Source organism: Chironomus tepperi, unplaced genomic scaffold (genome assembly GCF_022539635.2).
Source record: "Chironomus tepperi strain 1889 unplaced genomic scaffold, CSIRO-AGI_Ctep_v1 contig_467, whole genome shotgun sequence".
Classification (NCBI taxonomy): domain Eukaryota; kingdom Metazoa; phylum Arthropoda; class Insecta; order Diptera; family Chironomidae; genus Chironomus; species Chironomus tepperi.
This window is the reverse complement of record NW_027226589.1, coordinates 283,903-309,097: the sequence shown is the minus strand read 5'-3', so window position 1 is coordinate 309,097 and position 25,195 is coordinate 283,903. Positions and strand designations below refer to the sequence as shown.

General features: G+C 27.3%; 2 protein-coding genes across 6 annotated transcripts in view; one reads left to right on the top strand and one right to left on the bottom strand.

Moving 5' to 3' along the window:
• The window catches only part of LOC139099458 (chymotrypsin-2-like), a 161,840-nt gene that overhangs the window by 132,938 nt on the left and 3,707 nt on the right, over window positions 1–25,195 (top strand). The gene's annotated exons all lie outside the window — the stretch shown is intronic.
• Window positions 21,066–25,195, bottom strand: part of zfh2 (Zn finger homeodomain 2) — a 63,502-nt gene continuing 59,372 nt past the window's right edge. Inside the window, exons 14-19 of one of the 4 annotated variants that reach the window (XM_070651916.1) lie at window positions 24,475–25,185; window positions 24,262–24,402; window positions 23,285–24,172; window positions 23,114–23,166; window positions 22,656–22,894; window positions 21,066–21,313 (exon numbers count right to left, since the gene is read on the bottom strand). In XM_070651916.1, coding sequence (XP_070508017.1) covers window positions 21,204–21,313; window positions 22,656–22,894; window positions 23,114–23,166; window positions 23,285–24,172; window positions 24,262–24,402; window positions 24,475–25,185 — 2,142 coding nt within the window. In that variant the 3' untranslated portion in view covers window positions 21,066–21,203. Of the gene's footprint in view, window positions 21,314–22,655; window positions 22,921–23,113; window positions 23,167–23,284; window positions 24,173–24,261; window positions 25,186–25,195 lie in introns of those variants that run through there. The other 3 variants (XM_070651914.1, XM_070651915.1, XM_070651917.1) reach the window with 3 other exon arrangements.

Genomic DNA, 25,195 nt, shown 5'->3' with positions numbered 1-25,195 from the left:
GGTAATTATGTATATAGTAATCAAAACCAATATTCTCTGACCCTGATACCAACAATAATTAAAAATTTAGAATATATCTAAATATTTATCTAAATCTTGATGTAAACTAAAATATATTTAGAATCAAGCCTAAAACTTATGCAACAAGAGAACCTTTTGTTCTCGCTATGTGACAAATGTGATGCAAAATATCTTTGATTGTATGAAGATTCACACATTGATAAGTAATAGTTTGTGAATTGATAAAAAAATATTAAAAATAATGTGAAATACAGTGAATTGATGTAATTCGATTGTAGTATTTTTTTGTTTGGGGGCAATGTGATTCCCTCATCAATACGGTGACATTTGACAATTAGAGCAATAAGTTATGAATTAAAATGATGAAATTTCATTCCGGTTTTCCCATTTCGATAAAATATTTTATTTTTTTGGATAATTTGAAATATAAATTAATATTTTTTAATACATTATTTCGAGAGTTTAATATCCAACACATGCGTAATAATTGTATCGAAAGAAAATTTATTCATAAAAGTATTATATATTTCACTTACCTCAACGCTCGATCATTTAGCCCAGTGACTTTGATATTAAAAAATTCTATGTTTGAGTTATCTGTCGTCTTGCATCCGCGAATATTAAAAACATCGATTGGTAAATTTAAATAATTTAATGGGATTGCTGAAAAAATTAAATCTTTTTTAAAATTATTTTTAACATTCGGAAATGACGCAACTTTAAGAAAAACCAAGCTTTTTAATTAAATTTAAATCAATTTCAAAAAAGAATTTATTGCACTAATTTCCAATTTGTGTCGGTCAAAAAATATTTTAATCTTCTCCAGTATACATTTAACGAATATAAATACCAACTGGTTCCGATTGGATGAATTCAAAAAGCTGCGTATGCAAGATAAGTCATTTACTTACGATTAGCCGAACACATTGCGATTATCAATATTTTTATAAAAGCTTTGGTTATTGAGAAATCTATGCAGCTTTTCAGGCACATTTTTTTCAAATTTTTTAAAACAATTTTTAATATTTCAATACTTTAATTTTTAATATTTCTTCACTTTTATTATTCAATAATTTAAATTTTCAATTCTTTTTATTTAAATGTTTAATAATATTTTGAACAGTTTAAATATTTCACACTGGAAGTTTATATTATTACTACTTGTTTCTTTTAATTCAACTTCATACTCGATACTAATTTATTGACGGTAATTCCTACAATTATTGAACATCTCGTGGTGAAATTTGATTTTTTATTTCTCATACATTTTCAATAAATTCTCTTTGATACAAGCTGTGTGTATGAGAGAACGTGAGAATAAGAATAAAATAAATATTTATGTGTAACAATGTTATAGGATAACATACAATTTTTAGATGAACGATTGGAATTATATAATTTGATTAGTCATTTTGAGCTAATCCTAATCAAAGCCATTCTTAAGAAAAATTAAATCACACAAATTAATTGAAAAATATTATGAATCAATATCTTCTGAATTCTGTATTACTTTTTAAGACCCTAAAAAGTATTAAATAACGACGTTTATGACTAATGAGTTGAATTTTTAGGAAAATGCATAGTTTTTAAATTCATATGATTTAAATCAATCAGCGGATCAAGTTATATTAGTTAAATAATATTTTCCATACATAATAATAATTTTTTTACTGAATTCTGATTTTTTTTATCATTTATTACGTAACGGAGTTCGCAGTCCAACTCCAGTAGAGTCCGGAATTCACTTTTTTTTGTAGCCCCAATTTTAAAAAATATTTGGATTTTTCACACATTTTACTGTTTGCGTATGTGAAATAAAGGAATAAATACCAGGCGCGTATCTAAGGGATTTTTAAACAGTCAGTTCAGAATAAATATTCAAAATTCATAAAAAAATTTTTGTACTTAATTGCATTTATTTTGATTAATAAAAAATAAGTTAAGTAAAACATTAAGTAATGATAATTAACAATATAAAGACCCAATGGAATTTTCAAATAAATTCTGAACAAAATCATTTAAGGAAGATTATGCTATAATACCTGAACTTATAAAACATAATATATACAGGTTTTAAGTAAGTAAGTAACAATAAATATTTAAAATTGCTAAATAACACTGAGATCACTATTTTCTGCTTAACAGAAGTTCCTATTTAAAGTTGCCTATCCAGAGTTGCTATTAGAATCCTACGCATTACTTAACTTATCGTTAATATAAGCCGCAATAGCTCTATTTAATAACAATGGAACTTCTGATAAGCATTTATGTAGTGCTTCATCATTAGGAACGGTAATGATTCCACGGGCAGTAACTGTTGCATTTCTGCTCTCACGTTTGAAATTTATTGAGATATTTTCGGCATGAAATTCCGTATTGATAAGATGATTGTGAATTACTCCGGATAATTTGACTATTTGCTCTTGACTCTTATCTAGTTTTAAGTTAAATCCACTAAACTCATTGACACGAAATTCCAAATTAGAGTAATCTTCATTTCTGCATCCTTGTTGGCCTTGTAAATGGAATATGAATTGTGTTTGCATATCAGGATTTATAGCTATAATGTAGAAAGAAAATTTAATGAAAATTTTATTAATTTAAACACTCATAAAAAAATAGATTAAAAAACTTTCTTTTTAAATTTCTTAAAATATTTTAATTCTTTTAAGGTTTTAGCAAAATCTACTTACGATTAGCTAAGCACATGTTGAATCCAATAATTAAAATAATTGCTGTGATTTTTGTTGATAACACGAATGATTTGTACATATTTGAATTTTTCATTTATATATTATTTCACAAATTTCACTTTCTTTGATTTTCTTTTAAATCAAAACAAATGTCAATTTTTTATCTTTTGTAAATTTTTAATTTTTTAATATTTTTAATTTTTAATATTTTTAATATTTTTAATTTTTAATATTTTAAACTTTTAATATTTTTAATATTTTTAACTTTTAATATTTTAATTTTTAATATTTTAATATTTTTAATTTTTAATATTTATTTAGTTGCTCAAATGTTAGTGTTTTCACCTCTCAACTTCAATTCCTTATCTGATATTCAATTTAGATTTTCATTCCCGATTTATACTATCAATTACGCCACACATATCTATTGCATCATTAATGCTCCCGCAAAAAAGCCTCTGAAGCTATCAGTAGTAAATAAAAAAATCTTATACATTTCTTCATCTATAGCTTCTTCGTCACACGAGATCTAATTGTATTTCATTTTTATATGATCGTGTAGAATATGACGAAAAGTAATGAAGTCATTTGTTTTGTGGTGTTTTATTCATTCATTCATAAAAATTTATTAATCACAACGATCACTTCGGCATCAGTTTGAATGAAAATCGATAAGAATATTGAAAAACATGAAATCGATATGTATAATTGTGTATGATTCAAGTCGTAAGGAAGAAAACGTTTTTGTGGTCAAATAGACTTTCACAATTTACCGTTCCCAAGAGAAAACTCAATTAATTGTATGAATATAAAAATGCATTTAAAAATTTTGATTTTTATTGAATCATATTCATCATAATTTCACTACATTGAAATTTTTAAATAGTTGGCAAGATATATAAGTTTAATTTTTTTTCCTTTCTCGCAAATATGAACCGGGAAATCGTTAAGATTTAAGAGTCAAACCCTTTTCTATCTACACCCTTGATGTGGGATATGCATGAAGAATCCTCATGTACATGAGTGCAATTAATGCTGGAAAAAAAAAATTAAATGATTTTTAAATTGCGCATTTGAAACTTTTTTAGATATTTAAAAAAATATTTTTAAATTTTTTAATTTTTGGTAATCGAACTCATGACCTTGACTGATTATTTGCCGATCAATTACACACCGACTGTTTTTACACTTGCAACTTTTTGTGAAATATTAAAAAATAAATTTTAAATTTTAAAAAATGTTGTTTTTTTCCATGAGTGTATAAATTCGAAAAAATCAAATGTGCTAAAATTTTCATTGAAAGTTTAATTTAATTATTTATTAACTATAATCACGATATAAAAAGCATCAAGTAAATTTAAAAATATTTAACTGTCTCAAAATTTTTTAATATTATTTTTAAGTTGATAAAGGTAGTCCATTAATATAATCTTTGATAATTCTAGCAAGAAGTCCTGCAGACTGTGACACACATTTATTTAAATTTTCATTTTTATTAATATTAATTGTTGATTCTCCTCTAAATCTAGGCATAAAAGCACGATAATATATGAATATAATTGTTGCATTGAAACGTCCTGTTGTGAATTTATAGTTGTTGATGGTTCCGGCAATCCGCACATTGTTAAAGGTTTTTGAGTGTTGACTGAGAAATAAAAATTAAATTCTTAAGTCTGTTTGGTGTTCAGTTCATGAGAAAGGGTTTGGGGGTCCTTCTTTCTATCCTTAAAATATTTCTGACCAAGCTTCTGATCTAACTGACAACCACCTACCTTTGTTGTTCATCTCGAGCCCAAGCTACACCTTGAAGACCTTCTGTTGAATCTACGTTTATTTTTAGGTCGGAAAATCCAAGCTCATTGCATTCAGATTGATAACTAATTGCTATCATGAATAATAATTCAAAATTTAGAGACTAGTCCGATATGCGAACAAATTGTTGAAAGTCTTTTGTGATTGGATTAAATTACTTACGTTTTCCTGAGCAAATATTAAAAATCATGAATAAAACTAAAATTGCAATTATATGTGTAAACATTTTAAAAATTAAATTTATTTTTTTACATTAAAATAATTATTTTTTTTGTGAACTGATTTATTTTGGATAAACAAATGATAGAAGTTTAATAATCGTCGCTGCTTTTTATAGTTTTAATAATTACACCATCAAACTGATAGAAAAGTCAACGAGTTTTAACTTCGACGCGAAGCAAATCAATAGGAATTATTACTTTTCCTATTATATTGATTTTCAGAATCCCTTTTGACTTTGTGCTGGTAATTAGGACTTCCATGGAGATTTATGACTCAAAAGTTCAGTAAATATAGTTTTAATTTTAAATTTTTGTAAAATCCAAGACACAATATTTCTCAAAAGATGTTAATTAGATTATGAAACCACAAGCAAGATCAAGCAACTGTAATGAAAGAAATGAATAGTACAGTAGTTTATAAAATTTTTGCGCCCTGGATCAAATAAATTATTTGAGCCTGAGCTTAATAGTACCCGAAAAGTACACGGCGTGAAGCATAGTGGTCCCAAGTCGGCAAGTTTCTCGAAGAAACAAATCAATTTAAACTCTATTTAAACTATTAATGACTATTTTATTGCAAGTTTTCAAAAATACATTATAATTAGCAAGGATCAGACATTTTTTTCTAAATCGCGATAAATTCAATTGTTATATGTGAAAAATCGTGGAAAGGTTTTCAGATAAAAATTTTAATTTATGTACTTTTAGTATCTTACTTACTTACTTACTTCGTTGGGCGTACAGATCAAGTGTGATCCATGGCCTCCCTCAGTCGGTTCCTGAAGCTGACTCTATCGCTGGCTACTGCTTGCCAATTTCCAATTCCAAGTGTGACACTATCTCTATCGACAGTTTCCTTCCATTGTTTCTTTGGCCTGCCGCGCGATCTCTTGCCATCTAAAAAGTTGGATTTGAATACCTTTACTAATGGAGCATTCACAGGCCTTCTGATAACGTGTCCAGACCACCTAAGTCTATTTACTTTAATTCGTCTCACAATATCAGCTTAATGGAAAAGCCGATACAATTCTTCATTGCTTCTGCTCCGGAAAAGGTCACCTACTCTTTTTGGTCCAAATATTGATCTAAGCACCTTTCTCTCAAAAACGCCTATTGCATTTTCGTCAGCTGTGGTCATGTTCCATGAATCAACACCATACAGCGCTACAGGGCGGATAAGCGTTTTATAGGTGGTCAATTTAGCGATTCTGGAGATTCTCTTCGATTTTATTAGGCTTTTTAACGAGAAGTATGCACGTTGTGCTGCCAGTATACTTTTAGTATCATAATAATGAAATCAGTAGTTGATGCTATAAAAATAGTACATATGTGAAATAAATATGATTTTTAAAACAATTTGTATGGAGCAAGAAAATGTAATTAGGAATAATGAGATACTAAGCGTAGTCAAGTATTAAAAATAATACAATTTTTTCAACCTTAAAAATGCTGTGACATAAGCTTTTAAGTACGATCAAATTATTTCTTATTCACTAAATTACAATCTATATTTTTATATGCTATTTCAAGGAAATTAATAATCAGGAAGGATTCATAAGTGCTTAAACAATGATTCCGTTGAACACATTTCATTTTTTACGATGAATCAGTTTTAAGCATAAAAATATTACAACTTGATCATATCAAAATTTAAGGATTTTCATCATCTCTGCAATCTTTGTCACCATTTATTCCCTCTCTAAATTCTATTACATCAAATATTTGTTTCACAATTCATTTGCTTAAATCATCACTTGTTTAGTCTCTAAGAGAGACCAGAATTGGATCGATTGCGAAGTTGTGTAATGCTTAGATAGCACATATCACTTTATTTCATACGAGTAAAAATGATTTTAAAAATTTATTTATTTTATTCAGTTAATTGATTAAAAATTCGGTCTTAGATCACTCTGGCTTGATGCTGGAATAATCAATTTGGACTATTCGGAATTATTTCATTCATTATTAATTATTATTGTAGCAAAAAGATTTTTTCAGCCTCGGTTTAGGACTCGATTCCTAAACTGATTCGAGATCCTCAGTGTTGAAAATTCATCAAAATCAAAACTTTGGCAGTGATCATTTGTCACCTAAATAATATGACTGTTTCAAAATTTTAATATAAGTGCAAATAAGTTTGTTTTAAATATTTGTCAATTCAACAACTACGAAAGAAAAATGGGTGTGGCCTAATGGAGACTTTAAAATCCTTTATAGTATTAGATAGACAAGAAAAGTAAATCTCGAATTCACTATATGTTACTAGGCTGGCCCTATAATTTTAACAAAAAAAAACTGTAAAAATTCTTGGAAAGTCCTGGAAAAATGGTTCTATTTAATGATGCTCAATGATCACGTTATTTTTGGAGTCCTGACAAATTCAAATTTTCAGATAATTTGTCGATCTTGATCTGAAAATAATGAAATCAAAAGTAAATAAACATATATGTTTAACCTATTTTAATAATTGTAAGTAATGAGTTTTAAGTTATTACACAACTTTTTGATTGAATCACAGATAAATAAGTGAGATTTGGAAAATCCAAATCATTCTTGCTTGATTATTATTAACTATTGAGCTATGTAAAGGATTATGACTTTAAACGGAATTTCAATTAAATTAACACAAATCTAGCGATGTGGCAAATAAGGATTAACTTAATGCCCTCTTATTTTTCATATTCTTCAACATCTTAAACTTTCGGTTAAACTTTTGACTTTATCCAGATATCTTCCACCAATTGCACCAAGTAAATCAATACTATGAAAGCATTGAATCAGCAAATCGTTAGGATGGTTTAGTTGTATTTTCTTGTAGCCATCAAAACTTTTACGAAAAATTGCCTCGTTTCTTGTATGTTCAATGAAAACGTTTATCATTGTGATAACCTCACGGGCGTTGTTGATGTTGTGATTGGTGTCTTTGTACGTAAATGTAATATTAATTTCTGGGTAGAGTATTTTAATATGATCATCGATTACGCTAAAATGATAAAAAAAGAAGAAAAAAAAATTAAAAATTGTCAAATTAATAATCAATTAAAAAAAAGTTTGATAGGACAAAAAATGAATCCCGAGCAGCACAATCGAATCCTAGTCAAAAACGATAAAGTCAGCTACTCGGTGCATGGATATAAATGCTGGATATAAAGCTAAAATTGAAAAAAACTTACCAGTAATTAAAATTGTTGAGATTTGAAACTTCTATATTATAAAATGTTATCTTCTCTAAGCAATCTGTTGGAGCACTTGAGTAGGTGAAATCCTTCATTTCTAAACGATCAATCGTAAATGATGATGATGGTTTGTTTTGCGAAATGTCTAAAGTAGAGTTGCACCACTTTGGTCCTAATATGCTTCGTGAAGATGCAAATATTATACAGTAAGTACAAATTAGTAACAAAACTCCAAGTTTTTGACTCATTTTTAATTTTGTTTTCTCCAAAATTAAAATTGTATCTTTTAAAAATTGTGATTTTTTTTTATAACAAGTGAACTGCTAGGTTCCTTAATAAACTATGAGTCTCATATCATTTCTTACATATATTATAAAGAATCTTAAAAAAAAATTTCGCCACTTAATATTAGGCATGGGGAATTAAGAAGAAACAGTAGGAAATAAGTAATAGTTTTAAGCTACAAAAATTATTTTGAATAGTTTTGTCACATTATGTAAATCTTTTACTAATTCAGTTCGTGAGCGTAATATTTTGAAATCAAATGCTTAGAGTTTAGTTTTGTTAAGTCAAATATCAATCCTGGATATAAAAGAAATCAGAGAAGCAGACATGATCAAGTGTAGAATGTATTAAAAACCATCAAACGCTCCATTGTGAATATCACGAGATTTCCATGATTCTTGAATTCATAAAATGACACCTTATATGATAGAATTCATCATTTTGTGTTGAGTCCCAGGTTTCCGAGCTATAGGAGGTTACCTATATATTGTAGCACTGTAAAACAACGTATAGAAAAAGAATCCTATCATAGCTACTCAAGCAATACTCAGAATAAATAATACACAGAATAGTTGCCTTGGATATAACTTTTTTCGTATCGTTATCAGAAATGAATGAATATTGATCAATATAAATTAAATATTCTCTCAATTACTTGCATCTGCTGTCAACGGAGAATATTAATATCTTTGTGAGAAAATTCGGGAGAATACATTCCATTCTACTTCACAACTTAAAGATGGGCATTATCTTAACTCCTTTTAACTATTGAAAAAGCGTAAGAGCAACAATCAGCTAGATTCGTGAGAAAAAATTACATTGAGAAGGGACCATATCAGTTGAATACTGGATATCAGGTAATTAGATTAAACCTTTTGAGTCTTGATAGTGCATTGCTATCGAAATATATTGACAAATAAATTAAATTAAATATTTAATGAAAAAAGATCAAATCCAAAATCGAATCGTATTGTGTTCAATCTTAATATTGAAAAAATGTGGTTCATGGCTTTCATAAAACCAGGATATGTTCTGGAACTGTCCTCTCGCACAATAATGATAAAGATAAAAATTCAAGATCAGTGTTTTTCGTGACAAATTGTATGTCGACATTATAATTTTTTACGATTTTGTCATTTTTGCAAATCAAAAATCGAATAAATCGTGATTTCTTCAATTTTTCATATTGAAACTAGTATTAAACCTCATCAAGCATGATGAAAAAATATCAAAGTTCGAAGTCGACTCGATTTTTTAATGGAAAAGTCGACTCTATTCAATATAAAATTCATAATTTAGGTTTCTAATATAATTTATAACGAATATGAAATAAATTTTTTTTTTCCAAAATTTCAAAATCAAAAGATTAGAAAAATGGGCGGAGCTTAGAGCAGAATGACAAAAAGACAACATTTTTTGATCATCATTAAATCATTTATTGTTAGTAATAATTAATTGATGTACAGTAATTTTATTTATTTATCGCGCGTTGGGATGTTAAACGAACTGATATCCAATATGATAAATCCGACTGATCTTACATGATAAATAGCATGTTAAGTCATACTAGAAAAACTATTAAAATGATTAAGTTAAGTGTACTGATTATAATCCTTGAATATGACTAAGCGTATTGTGAATTCTTTTGAGTTTTCCTTTCTGTAAACAAGATATTATGACTCATCATTCGATCAAAATAATTACATCGCATTCTGAATTTTATCTTCAATTAAGCTTTTTATCTATATTTATAGCAATTTAATTTTCTCATATAACTAGTGAAAACCACCATGTGTATATGGAAATAAACAAACTCCTTCTTAAAAGGAGTTAATTCTGCGTTACGCAATAAGGACTCTTTACAAAGATCAAGAACATTTTTAATACTCTAACTTAATATGAAAAAAAAAAAAACATTTTCAAAAAATTAAAAAATATTTCAAGATTACTGAAAAAAAAAATGATTTCAAGATTATTGTAATTTCAAAAACAAAAATGATTACAGTATTTAGTAATTTAATGACGAAATGTTTTGCATATGTAGAACTCGGATTTATTTGATTAACTTAATTTCATTAAGCAAAAACAAAAACGAGAAAATCAATTGAAAACGTGAGTGTTTTGAAGTTTTTCGAAACTATATAAAAACTAAAATATCTGATTAGAGAGCATTGGCAATTTTGTTACGCAAAAAAAGAACATTTCCAAAGCTCACAGTCCAAACAAAACACTTTGTACCAAAAATATTGAATCAAATTTGGACTCTTTAACAGGTTCCACCTCCCTCATAACTTTTCCTAAGCGTTATCTAATATCCAGAGCAAATATTATTTGATTCCTGATTGCTGATACTCAGGGATGGTACAACAGATCGTAGATCGTAGTGCCCTTTCGTCATCGACGGACTCTAATCTTAATTCTATTATATTCTGATTGCTGAGTAAAAATCAATTAATAATAAATCCATAATTATCAGTTCTGGAAAATGACGAAATGAATTTTTATTCATGAGAAAAGAATGTCAGAAATTTTGACAGTTAAATTATTACATAAGTGATTTTATCCTCTATTTCTCATTTGTATTATATTATTATGTGATGTGATAGTCATCGATGAAATAATAATTTGCATCCATTTATTACTTTTTGATGAAATTTACTTCCTCTAAACTGAAATCTTAAAGAATAGGAATTATAAAGACAGTTTTTGACTGAAAAAAGGATTAAATATAGATCTTTATTAAACTTAGTTCTATTTACACATTTTAAAAATTATGTTCATATTTTCTGTGTCATAATTTTCAGCAATCTATAAAACTTTCAAAACTTCCTTTTTTAGCATGTACTTGGTATGGTTCCAACAGTTGGATCGGGGGATGACGATGAATCCAATGAAGATGGTTCGATGTAGGTGTTTGAGCCTGCATATGCCAAACTGGTCAATTGAGCGATGAAAAGAATGAAAATTGCAAAGAATTTGGTGAAATCCATTTTTAAAGTTTTTTTAATTTTTTTTTGAACTGATCACTTTGAATTATCGAAATTGATTGATGGCTTGTTTGGAATGCAGCGTAGTTTTTATACAAAAAGTCAATATTTATTATTTTAGAATTTATTTTAAAGAAGTTTCACGAGCAAGTCGTTGAACAAATGACAAATTCGTGCAAGGTAAATAATCATAACGAGGATCACGAAATATCAATAAAAAATATATTTTACTAATAATTTAAGTAAGTCAAAGAAATCATGCTAAGGTGGCACAATTTGGGAAATTTATAATTTTCGTCATCAAAATGAACTGATTCCTGAAAGGAACCGTAAGGTCCATTTGGACCGTTAACTTAGCAGTGCTCCTGCAACTCTTATTTTCCAAGAAACAGCAACCTTAAATGAACTAGATAAAGTGTTGAAACTACAAACAATCCGAACATAATCAACTTAACATCCAAAAGAAGTAATGAATTTTATTGTGAAAAGAGAATATAATAAAATCTGAAAGTTAACATATTCAAAGACATGCATGTGACGTAATTTATTGATATTTTTTTTTTATAAAATTGCGACTAATTACAATTTTAAAAGATAACTTATTTTCGATTAAATATATATACAATCAATAGACAATTTCAATTCCAGTGAACTGTATTTTTATATCAAAATAAAAACTTTGTCTCTAAAAATGGCAATTGTTTAATCTCAATTACAACTAATGAACTCACTTTTCTGAATCTGAAAGCCAACTAAAACAAAATATTGAGATTTGAAATAGAATATTTAAGAGTTTTGCCTTAAGCTGTTGATAGTGACATTATTGCGTTTGGTATTAGAAATTATAAAACGGTGGTCAGTGATAGAACCAGCTTCGTGCCATGGATTAAAATTGAACTGTATTGCTAGCAACATAAATAAGTAATCTTCTTTTTTTTGAAAATCAAGCAAAGTTAAAATAGATGATTTGTGTTTGAATTCTAGATGTCATTACACTGAAATTTTTCCGTAATTATTTCATTTAAGCTCAAAACAAAATGAAAATTTCTCTCAAAAAATTAAACGATATTGAAACAATTTTTAATAATATGCACTACGGAAAATTATTAAAAGCTACATAGCTACATTAGTTGACTTATGTACATAACTACATTACAATTCCTAACAGCGAATTTTTACAATTACAGATTACAGAAATATCCCAATTTTTCTCGAAAAATTCTAACAAGTTTAATTTGGTTCATAAAATTTTAAATGCAAAAATTGGTTATTTTTAATTTTTAGAGTGCTTAAAAAAATTAAGGTTTGATTCAAACAAAGTGATATGGGATATTTCTTTACAAAAATATTGGGTTCTCAAGCAATTGAACCTTTCTAAGACAACCATGATATAACTAACCAAATTAAATGATAAAATTTACTTGACACATGTGCTAAAATGGCAAAAACACAATTTTTCAAAATACTCACACCTGGGCTGTGACATTAATTGCTTTAAAGTGAACCTAAAAATCACGTTTTTTGGAGATTTCAACCCAAAAATGATGCATATTGCAAAAAAAAAAAATATCTAGATGAATCCTGTTTGCTAATACAAACTTTAACAGGATTTAAAATTTTTGAAAATGAGGGCATGATTTTTTTGACTTACTTAAATTATTGGTAATATATATTTTTTTATCGATATTTCGTGATCCTCGTTATGATTTTTTACCTTGTACGGCTTTGTCATTTGTTTGACGACTTGCTCGTGAAACTTCTTTAAAATAAATTCTAAAATAATAAATATTGACTTTTTGTATAAAAACTACGCTGTATTCCAAACAAGTCATCAATCAACTTTCAATAATTCAAAGTGATCAGTTCAAAAATAAACAAAAATTAAAAAAACTTTAAAAATGGATTCCGCCAAATTCTTTGCAATTTTCATTCTTTTCATCGCCCAATTGACCAGTTTGGCATATGCAGGCTCAGACACCTTCACTGAACCATCCATCGTACCATCAGTTGGAACCCTACCAAGTACATGCTAGAAAGAGGAATTTGGAGACTTTTATGGATTACTAAAATTTACAACACAGAGAGTATGGACAGAATATTTAAAATGTGTAAATAGAACTAAGTTTAATAAAGATCTATATTTAGTATTTTGTTCAGTCAATACATTGGTAATTTTATTTTCTTATTTTTAAAAATCCAAATGTTTCATAATTTGAAATAATTTGAGATTCATATTTTAAATTTTGTAGTTTAATAGAAAATAGTCTGAAAATATTCCTGAAAATAAAAAATAGTCTTTATAAAATAAAATATCAAAAGTTATTTTTCAATATCCACATAATATCCTTTATTTACTTGTTTTCCATCATTTTTTTCTTCCAATTTATTTTTTTTGTATTTCCATTCGATTTTTTTTTAATTTTTCCTCATTCAATGAATTTTCATTTTTTCAATTTTTTGTTTAAATCTTTTGTCTTTATGTACACAGAATCTTCTCATAAAAATCATCAATAAATCCATTTCCACTATATGTCTTGATAAAATTGGATTATTATTTTTTGTCCGCATTTTCAGTTCAAAAAGAAAGATTTTCTTCTCATTTTTTTCAAATACTTTTTTTCATTTCATTTTTATTTAAAAATTAAAAAATAAAAAAATAAATGTTACTATTACAATTATACACCATTCACTAATGGCTGAATTTATTTTAATTTTAATTATCATTATTATTAATATTATTATTTTATTATTAGTATTATTTATTTTTATTAGTTTACTTTAAATATAAATAGGAACTATATTTCTTCTCATCATCGCTTCCAATGACTTTTTTTTGAGAATCTTTTTTTTTTCTTCATATTTTTAAAGGTTTTTCCTTCAATGATTTTCTTTGAAAGAAAACTTTTTTTTAAAACTTTAATTAAAAAGTTGTTGGATTTTTGCCAGCTTTTAGACCTTTCCGATTTAGTGTTGAACTTTTTTGGTGGACTTTTTGAGGTAAAGATAGAAAATTTTGGCATTATTTTGGTAAACCATTTAATAAGTTTTAGTATGAAAGTTCTTGAATCATAAATTTCAAATTCTAGCTTAAAGGATCAAAGCCTTTAAATTTTTTACTAAAATATTCTCAAAAATTCCCTCTTTATTTATAATTTTCAAGATTTTACTCTCGAAAATCACCTAGTACCCTCCAAAAAAATTCATTTTTCCTAAATCACTGAGTGCATTTCTTAATAAATTACATCTCATTTTTATTTATTTATTTTGATGTTAATGTCTTTTAGTTATTTATTTTAATAATTTTAATTTTTTTATTTTTTTTATTAACCTTACGATAAAATTTCTAAATGGTTTTTTTGCGAGGAAATTGCATCATCAAAGTTAAAAAGGTCATTTTTTACTTTTCTGATAATTTTTTTATCTCAATTCTTTAAATGTTTGCTAAATTATAATATTTTTCAATCATATACAAATGTGTATTTTTTTTGCATTTGTGAAATGGATGAGAATTTTTATGAATCAATTTCATTTTGATGAAAAATCATAATGTTTTGAGTGTTCGAATGTTTTGAATGATTTTGGATTTGAATGTGTTTGCGAGATTGTTTTTAGAAGGAAAATGTTGCAAATGTTTTTAGTCGCTCTGTTGATTATGACCAACAGGGTGACAACGATTTTAGTTCAATATTTTCATTTTAAAATGCTGGTTTTTATAGGAAGAAATTATAAATTTATAAATTATAATTTTAATTATAAATTATAAAACAAAATATTTTGGGATTTTTAAGTTTAAAAAAAAATTAAAATTTTTGAAAAATTTTTAAAAAAACATTTTAAAATTTTCCCTCCAAAATCAAGTTTCAAAATTAAAATTTTTTCTTTCACTTTTTAATTATTTTTTCATATTTTATCCATTTTTGGATTTCCAACTACACAGAGATACATTGTTTTAGCATTTTCTATTTTTAAATGATTATTTTGTGTTTTTTTATCCTTCAATCAATTTCTAAATTTTTACTCAATTGCCATTCATCTTAAGTATGATTCACTTTTTTAAATATATAATTTTTTGTTTGTTTTACTTAATTTTAAATCCTTAATCTTAAATTCTAATTTGAATAGGAACATTTTTTGTAGCCTTAAAATTTAAAGATTTTTTTTTCTTCTGCTTCCAACTTTGGTTTTTTTATTAAATTTTACAAATAAAGTGTGACCAACCCTTACAAAAAAATAATTATGAAAAGATTTTTAAAATTTTCAGGGCAGGTTTAGATAAGTTTTAAAAAATTAAATAAAAAAATGATTTTTGCTTATTTTCCTTTAAAAAAAGAATTTAATTGAATTAAAATTTAAATGTTTTTAAAAACTTTAAAATAATAAAAATAATTTATAAATCAATAAAAAAAATTGAAATTTTTAATTTGCATTTTAACAAAAAATTAAATTAATAATAAAATAACCGATAAATATTTTTTGTTTAAGATTATCAAAATTTGTTTAATTTAATGAAACTTTTTGCAATAAAAAATCAAAAATTTTTGTATTTTAATAACTTATTGCTCAACTTTGAGTCACGCTCGAGCGAAAAAAAATTTTAGTTTGCAAAGTGCAATGAACTTTTTTTTTTAATATCTTTTATTTTTTTAGGTTCATTGATTTGAAATTTTGAAAATTATTACAAAAAAGTGACAAATAATTCATCAAACTTTGACAATTTTACTCAAAAATATTTAATATCACGAAATTTAGCATCAACTAAAAATATTAAATAATTTTTTTTTTCTCATCACTTTCCCATTTTTTCTCAAATCTAAAATTTTCCATCATAAACGTCTTTCTATTCTGATTTTTTTTTTATAAATATTATTAAATATTAAAAAGTCCTCTTCCATGCGAGTATAAGTTTCATCATTTTCCTTATTTTTTTATTTATTTTTTGGATAATTTTTTTTCCATTTCTTGAGTGTTTATTTTGTTTGTAAAATTGTGATGATTTTTTATTTCTGTTCATTGTGCTTTTCTCAAAATTTTTGGTTGTAATTTTTGAGATTTTTTTTAGTTTTTGGGAAAGGAATTTTTTCATTGCAATTATTTTTATTTAAAATTTACTTTGGCAAAAATTAGGAATCAAATGTTGATTACGTTTGAGGTTATTTTAGAAAAAATTTAAAACTTTTTAAATTTTTTAATAATTCTTAAAATTTATATATTAATTATCAAAAAATAAAATCTCTAAAATTTCAAATGGGTAAAAGATAAAAACTAAAAACTCCATATTTCTAAAATATGAATTTTAAAAATTGAAATTTGAAAAGATTTTATATTTTGACTAATTAAAATATTTTACACAATTTTTAAGAATTATATTTTAAAAAAAATTAAATTTTTTCTTCAATAATCTCTAATTTTTTTAATTAACTTTGGTCAACAAAAACCTTTCAAAATTAAAATAATTTTTTTTTCACATCTTTCAAGCTTTTTAAAAAATCACAAATATGAAAAACATAAAAATTTATTTTTAAATCATTTTTTGGTTTAAATGTATCTAAAAATTCACATATCATAAAGTACAATAAAACTAGGAACATTTTTATTTATCAATTTTTGGTATCATTTTTGAATCCTTTTTTGGAATTTTGGATTTTTAGGTCTCAATTTAAAAAAAATGTCCAAAAATCCAAAGAAAAATTCAAAAAAATTCTTCATTTTTTAAAAACATCAAAAATGAAAGTTTTTTTCAGCATTTTTTTAATAAAATTCTTTCACTTCAGAAATTCAAAATTACACAAAATTGTTTTGGCATTTTAATTTTTTCATTCAAATTTTTTTTCGATTAAAATTTTCAATATTTTTGTTTTGTTTTATGTTAAAAAATTATTTTAAAATTCGACATTTATTTTCTGCTCATTTTTTCGTGTCTCATTTTGTCGTTAAAATTTTAAAATAATTTTTTTTTGCTTCTTAATTTTTTAAACTTGGACGATTTTTTTATAGTTTTTTGTTCATGTCGCTGCTGCTATAAATTGGCAATATTTGTCATTTAGGGATGCTGCATATGCTAATGTTGCTGTTGTTAAATTCTTCTTCACATTAATAGTTGTTTTTTAAGTAGTTTTTTTAATTCATTTTTCATGCTCAAAATGATATTGTTTTTGTTTCTACTTTGGATGTTGATTCACATGATTTTAAGATTATTTTGTGGGTTTGATAAGCTTTTTTAATATTTTTACGTCATCTTTTGGCTTTAATAATGTTGCAATTGCTACAATACAACCTGAAAGTGGGAAAAAATTTATAAATTTTTCAATTTAAATCAAATTGTTAAGACTGCAAAATTTACCTTTTTAATTTATTAAGTTGGCTGTGATTAACAACTTAAATTCCATATTTTGTCACATTTCTGTATTCCAATGATGCAATAATTAAAGAAAATTTTGTTAAAATTAATAAAAATTTAAATGATTTTATTTAATTTTTTTTTAAATTTGCCAAAAAATAAATCAAACCATAAATTGCTGAAAATCAAATAAAAAACTTTTAAAACTGAAAATTTAAATTATATAAATTTAAAAAATAATAAAAAAATACTTTTTTTTCAAATAAATTTCCTATTTTTCTGTATTATTCTTTTTCTAAAAATGTTCTTTTTTCATATAATTTGATTTGCTTTTTTTTTTTGTTTGTTTAAGAATATATCATATTTATGTATTTTTTGTATTTTTATTTTCAACTTAGATTCGTAGTGTCTATCAGAGATTTAGGTTTATGTGCACCTTAATGACATTTTCCTCAAAATTTTTGCAATTTTTTTGTATCAGAATTTGACAATTTATGAGACAAAATTATTCCAGAGGTTTTTCTATAAAAATTGGTAATAATTTACAGAGGCTGGACTTCCATCGGACTCATCTAACCCCCTTAAATACACCAAAAGCTTCTTCAATTTCAAATCTTCTATAAATTATCTTATTTAATTTTGAAAATTTGGCAAGAAAATTTCCACATAGTTGAATAAATTAAAAATATGTCAAAATTCAATAACGATTCAGTTGTCAGCACATTTTTTTATAATTTTAATATATTTTACAGTGATAATAATAATTTTAATAATAATAATAATAATAATAGCAATAATAGATCAATACAATTGACACATTTTTAATATAATTAATAAACCTAAAATGGCAATTCATCGTATGTGCATAAGCCATCGACTGGCATTTTCGGGATTCTTTTAACTTTTATTTGTAATAATTTGTCAAATAATAAAATAAATTTACAAATTTGATTAATGAATTATTTTAACTAGTGAACTGGGTCAGCGTTTGTCTTGATTCTTAGCTTTTTTGTAAAGTTTTTTGAGAATTGAAATATTTAGGGATGAATTTTGTATATTATTTCATAAACAAATTTATGTAACCAAAAGTATACAAAATAAAGCACAAGCAATAAAGTATTTGTTTATCAGTGTACTTTCCCAAATATTCCAACTTCAAAAAATAAAAATTCACAAAAGTATTATTTAAATTATTTACAATCTAATAATTTGTTTAATTCTACCTAACATACTGATTCTCTCTGATATATTACATAACTAATGGAAATGCTTGTGGATATTATGAATGTTAAATTTTCATCTTAAAACTCACATTCATAATTTTACTAGTATTTTTATCATAGATTTCACTTTTCTAACTTTAAGAACCTCATAAAAAATATTTGAGATTCTATCAGATTTGTCTGTTACTTGAAAGGTTGGTCATGAATGATGTTTAACTATTTGGAGTCAGAGTTAGGATAAGTATGAATGGAAGATAATTTGGTCCTAATTTATAAGTTGAACATCATTGATGATTAACCTCCATTTGAGGAAGAAATATTTTCTTTAGATTAATTCACTAAAATCATAATAAATGCAATAAAATAATAATAATTATAATAATAATAATAATAATAAAATTATATTTTTGTATTTTTTAAAATTTAAAATCACAAAATTATTGAAAATGTTTTTAATCATCGGCAATTACAACAACAAAAAAAATTTTCCTTAGGAAAATCCTCAAAACTCACCGAGAATTTTCATTATTTTTCATGTCTCAATCAGCAAAAATTTTTGAGCAAAAATAAAATTTCTTAGTCAATCCAATTTGTGTCGCCAATCATGAGTGACTTTTGTGGATGACAATTCGTATACGAAAAATTTCCATCATTTCTTGTTGGCATCATCTCGTTCATCAAATTCTGTAGGGTCTGATCGGGTTTCTGTGTATCAATTTCTTGAACATCATCGTCGTCATCCTCGTGTGATTCATTTTTCATGACATAACTGTGAATATTTTGGATGTGCTCTTGTGAAAGCACATGTGAACTGTAAGTCTTTGATGGACATGGGGCGTATTCAGGACAATACATGCAGTCGGATGGATTCTTTTCTGGGAGTTCCTTGAGATCATTTGTAGTGATTTTGTTGAGTTTTTTGTAGTTTGCGCGAGCGTTTTGGAACCAAACCTGGAAAGAATTAATCATAACACTCAATTAGTACTGGTTTTGAGGTTAGAATCTCAATTTTAGGAGTAAAAACTCAATTTCGAGGTTAGAATCTAAATGTTAAGGATAAACATTCTTACCTGAACAACTCTTTTGAATAATCCGATCTCCTTTCCGATATTCTCACAGTCAATCATCGACGGACTCTTGACATCATCGAAAATTTTCCTCAAAATGCTTTTTTGAACCCTATTGACATGGGTCCTGTGTCTCTTTGACTTTTCCTTATCATTCATCGTTCCAGCATTTTCATCGCCATGATTACTGTCATCATTGAAGTTATCCAAGTCATAATCCTCATCTGGCAACTCATCATTATTGGAATCAGTGAAACTTATTTCAGATTCACTAAATTCATTTCTCTTTTGCATTGGAAAATTTTGAGATGTTTGAGGTTGCTGAAGCATATTTGCCTTCCAAAATTCAGCATTTTGCGGTAAATTTAGCATTGATAAATCAAGATGTTGTGGAAGTTGTGGAAAATTAATGTCCTTTGGATTGAACGTGATCTCCGGAATGGTATCGATGTTGATCATCTGCTTGTCTGGATGTTTTGTTTGTAAATGAGATTCTAGAGCTGATTTTACTTTGAAGATTGCACTGCAATATGGACACTTTTTGTTAATTATTTGCATGTTTTGGCGGAATTGTCCTTTGCGTTCACGTGCACGGGAGTTTTGGTACCAGACCTGTAGAGATTGAAAGAAAATTATTGTATTGCAGGCAAAGATTCTTATGGTGGTTTGGAGCTCTAAATTTTGAGCTAAGAAATTTAAAATTGAGATTCCATACTAAAGTTAATTAAATTTATGAGCTTGATTACTAACCTGAACAACCCGTTTCTTCAAATTGACCTTCTTAGCAATCTCTTCAAGCTGTTTCCGACTCGGATTTGATTCCTTTTGATAACATTCATATAAATAATTCAATTGTTCCGGCAAGATTGTTGTCCTCAATCGTTTGTTACTATGCATGTTGTTTAAATTCAATTTTCCCTTGTTTGCATCCGACATTTGTAGATTGAGACCTTCTGATTCGTCCTTCGAGTCATCAAGTGCAACGACATCATCACCACCATCGTCGTCACTTATGTTTGACTCTTGCTCCATCAAATCAGTTCCATTAAGTTTCTTCTTAAACTCACTGAGGTGATAAAATTGTGTTAAAAAATCCATGCTGAGATGCTTCTCGTCAATCATTTGCTCGGTCGGGCAATTTGCCTTGTAATATTGCAGAAAAAAATCATAATTTTTTGTCAACAAATCAAAGTCTTGATTTGAAAATTTCTGTAGTAAAAATTCTTGCATTTTTTCAGCACTGTACAAATTTTTGTCATCAACTTTTGGTGTTTTTGTTCGTCCATTGTCGTTGTTGTTGAAATTTTCACTGCCGTTGTTGGTGTTCATGTAAAATGGCAGTCCAGAGTTCGACATTGGAGACTCTATTGGACTCGGCTGTTCAAAGTTCTGGCGCAATGCCGGAGGCTGCACTTCCGCTCCGAAATTGTCCGGCATTTGATTGTGACATTGAGAGATTTGTGCCGATTGCTGGTGGAAATCCAACGGCTGCTATTGATTAAGAAGAATTTTATAGAAATTTTTAGTAAATTTTGGTCTGTAATTTTGTGATTTAATTTATGAAAATATTATGAAATTGTAGAAAAGCTTTGATAATTTCAATTAATAAACCTTGCAAAATAATCATATTGAAAATTTAATTTAATTAAAATTTAACCCGAATTAGCAATTAGCTTATTCAGTTGCACAATCTATAGACCAATACTAAACTTTGTGTTCATTAAAGCATTATCACAGCTTATCTTCAATTCCATCCTAAGCAGAGCTCAAATTGTACTCGAATTTTGTATAGAAAAGTTAATTCGAGTAGATTTCCAGTTCTGATCTTAAATATCATCAAAAATAAAGTAAAATTATTGAGAATATTTCTCATGAATCGAGCATAACTCAAAAATAATTGCAAAATAAAATTGTTTAAGCAAATTTTTCCTTCTAACTTGCTTGTGAATAAAAATGAAATCATAAATTAGACATTTCAAGTCTAAAAGACGAAGCATCTATCATCCTCGCAAAATAATAAGGTATCAAATAATAAGTAAAAAAAGCAAATTTTCATGAAATCTACAAGATTATTATCAAAAGTAAATAAAAAGAGAATATGAAAGAACATTGGTGTCGAGTCTATTGTAGGATTTTTGTTTTTAGTCTAATTTTTTGAAATTTATTTTACTGTGAATTTGACAAAATATCAATTTAACTCAGAATATTAGACAAAAATGGTAAATGACTGTCAATAAATATTTAAGTTTGAATTTTTGCTGATGAAATTCAATAACTTTTCCCAACTTTAGATAATTGTATTGAAAATTGTCATAAAAAAATTGAAAATTGTTGAGATTTTTTATCTGAATCAAAAGATTTGAAAGTAAATTATTCCGTACTATCAATAAAAAAATCCGACAATAGAGCACCAATGTTCTTAACATATTCGCAAAAATAATGAAACTGAATTTTTTTTTGGATTATTTCAAACATAACCGCAAGTCGAAACTACACGAAAAAAGTCTACATCATATCTCAATAAAACGGGCATTCAAACTCAAAAAAAGTCTAGTTGGGAAGCACTTTCATCATATAAAAAAACAAATAAAATGGAATTACTAAGAAAATAGTAAGGCTGGGTAGCAAATGGACTTTATCATTTCTTGAAAAATTTTGATATTTTTTTGTGTTTTTTTGTGTCATTTTTGTTCATTTACCATAATATTATTTGACGTAGCAGAGGATGTCGTTAATAGACTAACAGGATGATTCAAATTCAGTTTCGGCAAATTTTGAGAAGAAGAAGTTTGCGCGAGTTGGGATTTTGGTGTCGGATGAAGTAAATTATTACCTAATAGATTGCTCGCGTGATTTATTTCGAGACTTGAGTTTGAATCCTCGCTGCTCAAGCTCTGAGCAATTTGGGCTGCGGCAATTTGAGCTTTCGCTGACTTTTTGTTGTTTTCTTCCTTAAAGCAATGATTCTTTTGATGACGAATGAGCTCATAGTATCGTTGAAATATCAAATTGCATTTTTTGCATGTGTAATTTATGCAGCCTGTCTTCTTCTCGTCACTCTCGAATGGCGAACTGCAATGAGGAACATTTTTTAAATGCTATAATTAGTTTTTGTGGAATCTACAAATTTTTGTATAATTTTGAAAATAAAATTTGATTTTGGAAAATTTAGAAGCTTTTTAAAATTTTCCAAAAAAACGTTTTTTTAAAATAAATCTACAAAAAGGGCATCAAAATCAAATTTTTTAAAAACTTAAAAATAAGTTGCAATATATTAAAAAGTTTATTTACTTTGTGGTATTTGGTTGATTTTCGTAGATCTTTCTTTGCTTTTGGCGAGCATTCTGGAATAAAAAAAGCAATTAATTTTTAATCTTCAAGCATTATTCAATATGTTATTTAAGTGCCTATAGCTATATATTCTACATTAATCTTCAAGTCATGTATCAATTAATATCTCACCTGAAACCACACGACGATCACTCTCGGTGACAGCAGTAATAATTTACTTAAATACTCCAAGTCACTGTCCTTTGGATATGAATTATTCTCAAAGAACTCTTGCAAAACCTTAATCTGATAGTCAGTAAATCTAGTTCTGTTTGCCCTCTTTCCACTCGATGTCGATGAGTTGGATGAACTAGAATTTGACTCGTAACTTTTATCAAAAATTTTATTCAATTGAAACTTTTTTGGTGGTCCCATTTGATTCAGCGGATTCCCGGGACTTGTGATGTTATTAATTGGAATGCTTTCGATTTGTTGACTGATGACGTCATTGATGTTATTATAGAGACTATTCGGTGTCTGTGGTCGTGAGAGAATATCACTACTTCCACTTTCCGACTTAGTCTCATAGTTGTTAAAAAAATTCATCTGTTGTTGAGCTTGTTGTTGACGAAATCGCTCCATATCGAATTCTACACTCTCATTGTGCTTATCATTATCAATCATATCCTCTGTTGGCTCTGACTTTATGTATGAATCGTCACGTTCGTTACTTGTTGTACTTGATGGTTGGGATACAGGTCGCAAATCTGGAAAATTCTGCTGGGCTTGCTGACTCAAATTAAACGCCTGTTGCTGTTGCTGAAAAAACTGCTGCTGTTGTTCTTGAATTTTTTGCTGCTCTTGCTGTAACTTTTGTTGCTGTTGTTGGATACTTGATAACATTGCATTCGCTGATGATTGGGTTTGGGATTCGCTGAGTGGGACTACTTTAGTTGTTCCTGTACGCTCGTATTCTTCGAGGTTGAGGGTTGTTGATGGTGGATTCGCAAAATTATAGGGCGAGTCTTTGTTGCGCTGACGCTCTTTGAAGAGGGTGTTGCGGAACCAGTGCTTAACAACCTGTAAAAGTAAAGGGTATTAAAGATATTTTGTAAATTAACACAATTTTTTTATTGAGAGTTTAAAAATTATGGTCAACAAATTTTTACCTTCTGAGGCAAATTAGCCTTCTTTGACATGTCAATGATGCTCTCCTCACTCGGTGAATTATTAATATCAAAATGTGATCTCAAAATTTTCAACTGATCATCCGTGATCCTCGTTCGTGCACGTTTTTGATTTCCACATGCCTGGAATGATGAAGATGAGTCATCATTAATTCCATTCCATGGATCAACAAAATCTTTTCGACTTTTCTTTACTTGTGCCTGTTGAAGTTGAGATTGTTGTTGCTGCTGAGCAAGAAGTGATAGAGCTGTCGGTGTTGTTGGAGCTGGAGTAGGTACTGGACTTTCATTGACAGGTTTAGGTGGTGCGAGTACAGAATTTGCTGACTGTGAACCTGGTGACATGACATTGCCTTGTTGAGCTCCACCGAAGATTAATGGTGGTGCCAAATTCATGAAATTTAGTGACATAAAGTGATGAAATTGCATCAAATTAATCATGTCAAGTGTATTCATTGGCATATTTCCAGTATTCATGTTTTGCAAGCTCTGAGCAAATTGAGGGAATTGAGCCAAGAACTGTTGCTCCATAAGACGCTGTGCAAGCATTGCTGGATCAAATTTCTGCTGCTCAGCCGTTTGCTTTTGTGCCAGCATTTCAGCATTAAACAACTTCATTTGATTTGCAAGCATTTCCTCAGCCGAGTTCTTTTGCTGTGAAAAATCAAGAGCTTCACTTTCATCCTTCTTTTCAGGTTCCGCATTTCCATTCTTATTTGGTGTCTGTGGAAGTTTATTGATATCGTTGAATTGCTTTACAATGTCAAATCCAAAATTTTCGAGAAGCGCTTTGTACATTTGATTATTTTGTTGAGATTTTGGTGATATGTTGCCATTGTTGGATGGGACTTGAGGTGAAATGATATCCTGTGGTTGGGTGGATGATGATGGAGTTGTTGATGAACCCTTAAAAGAT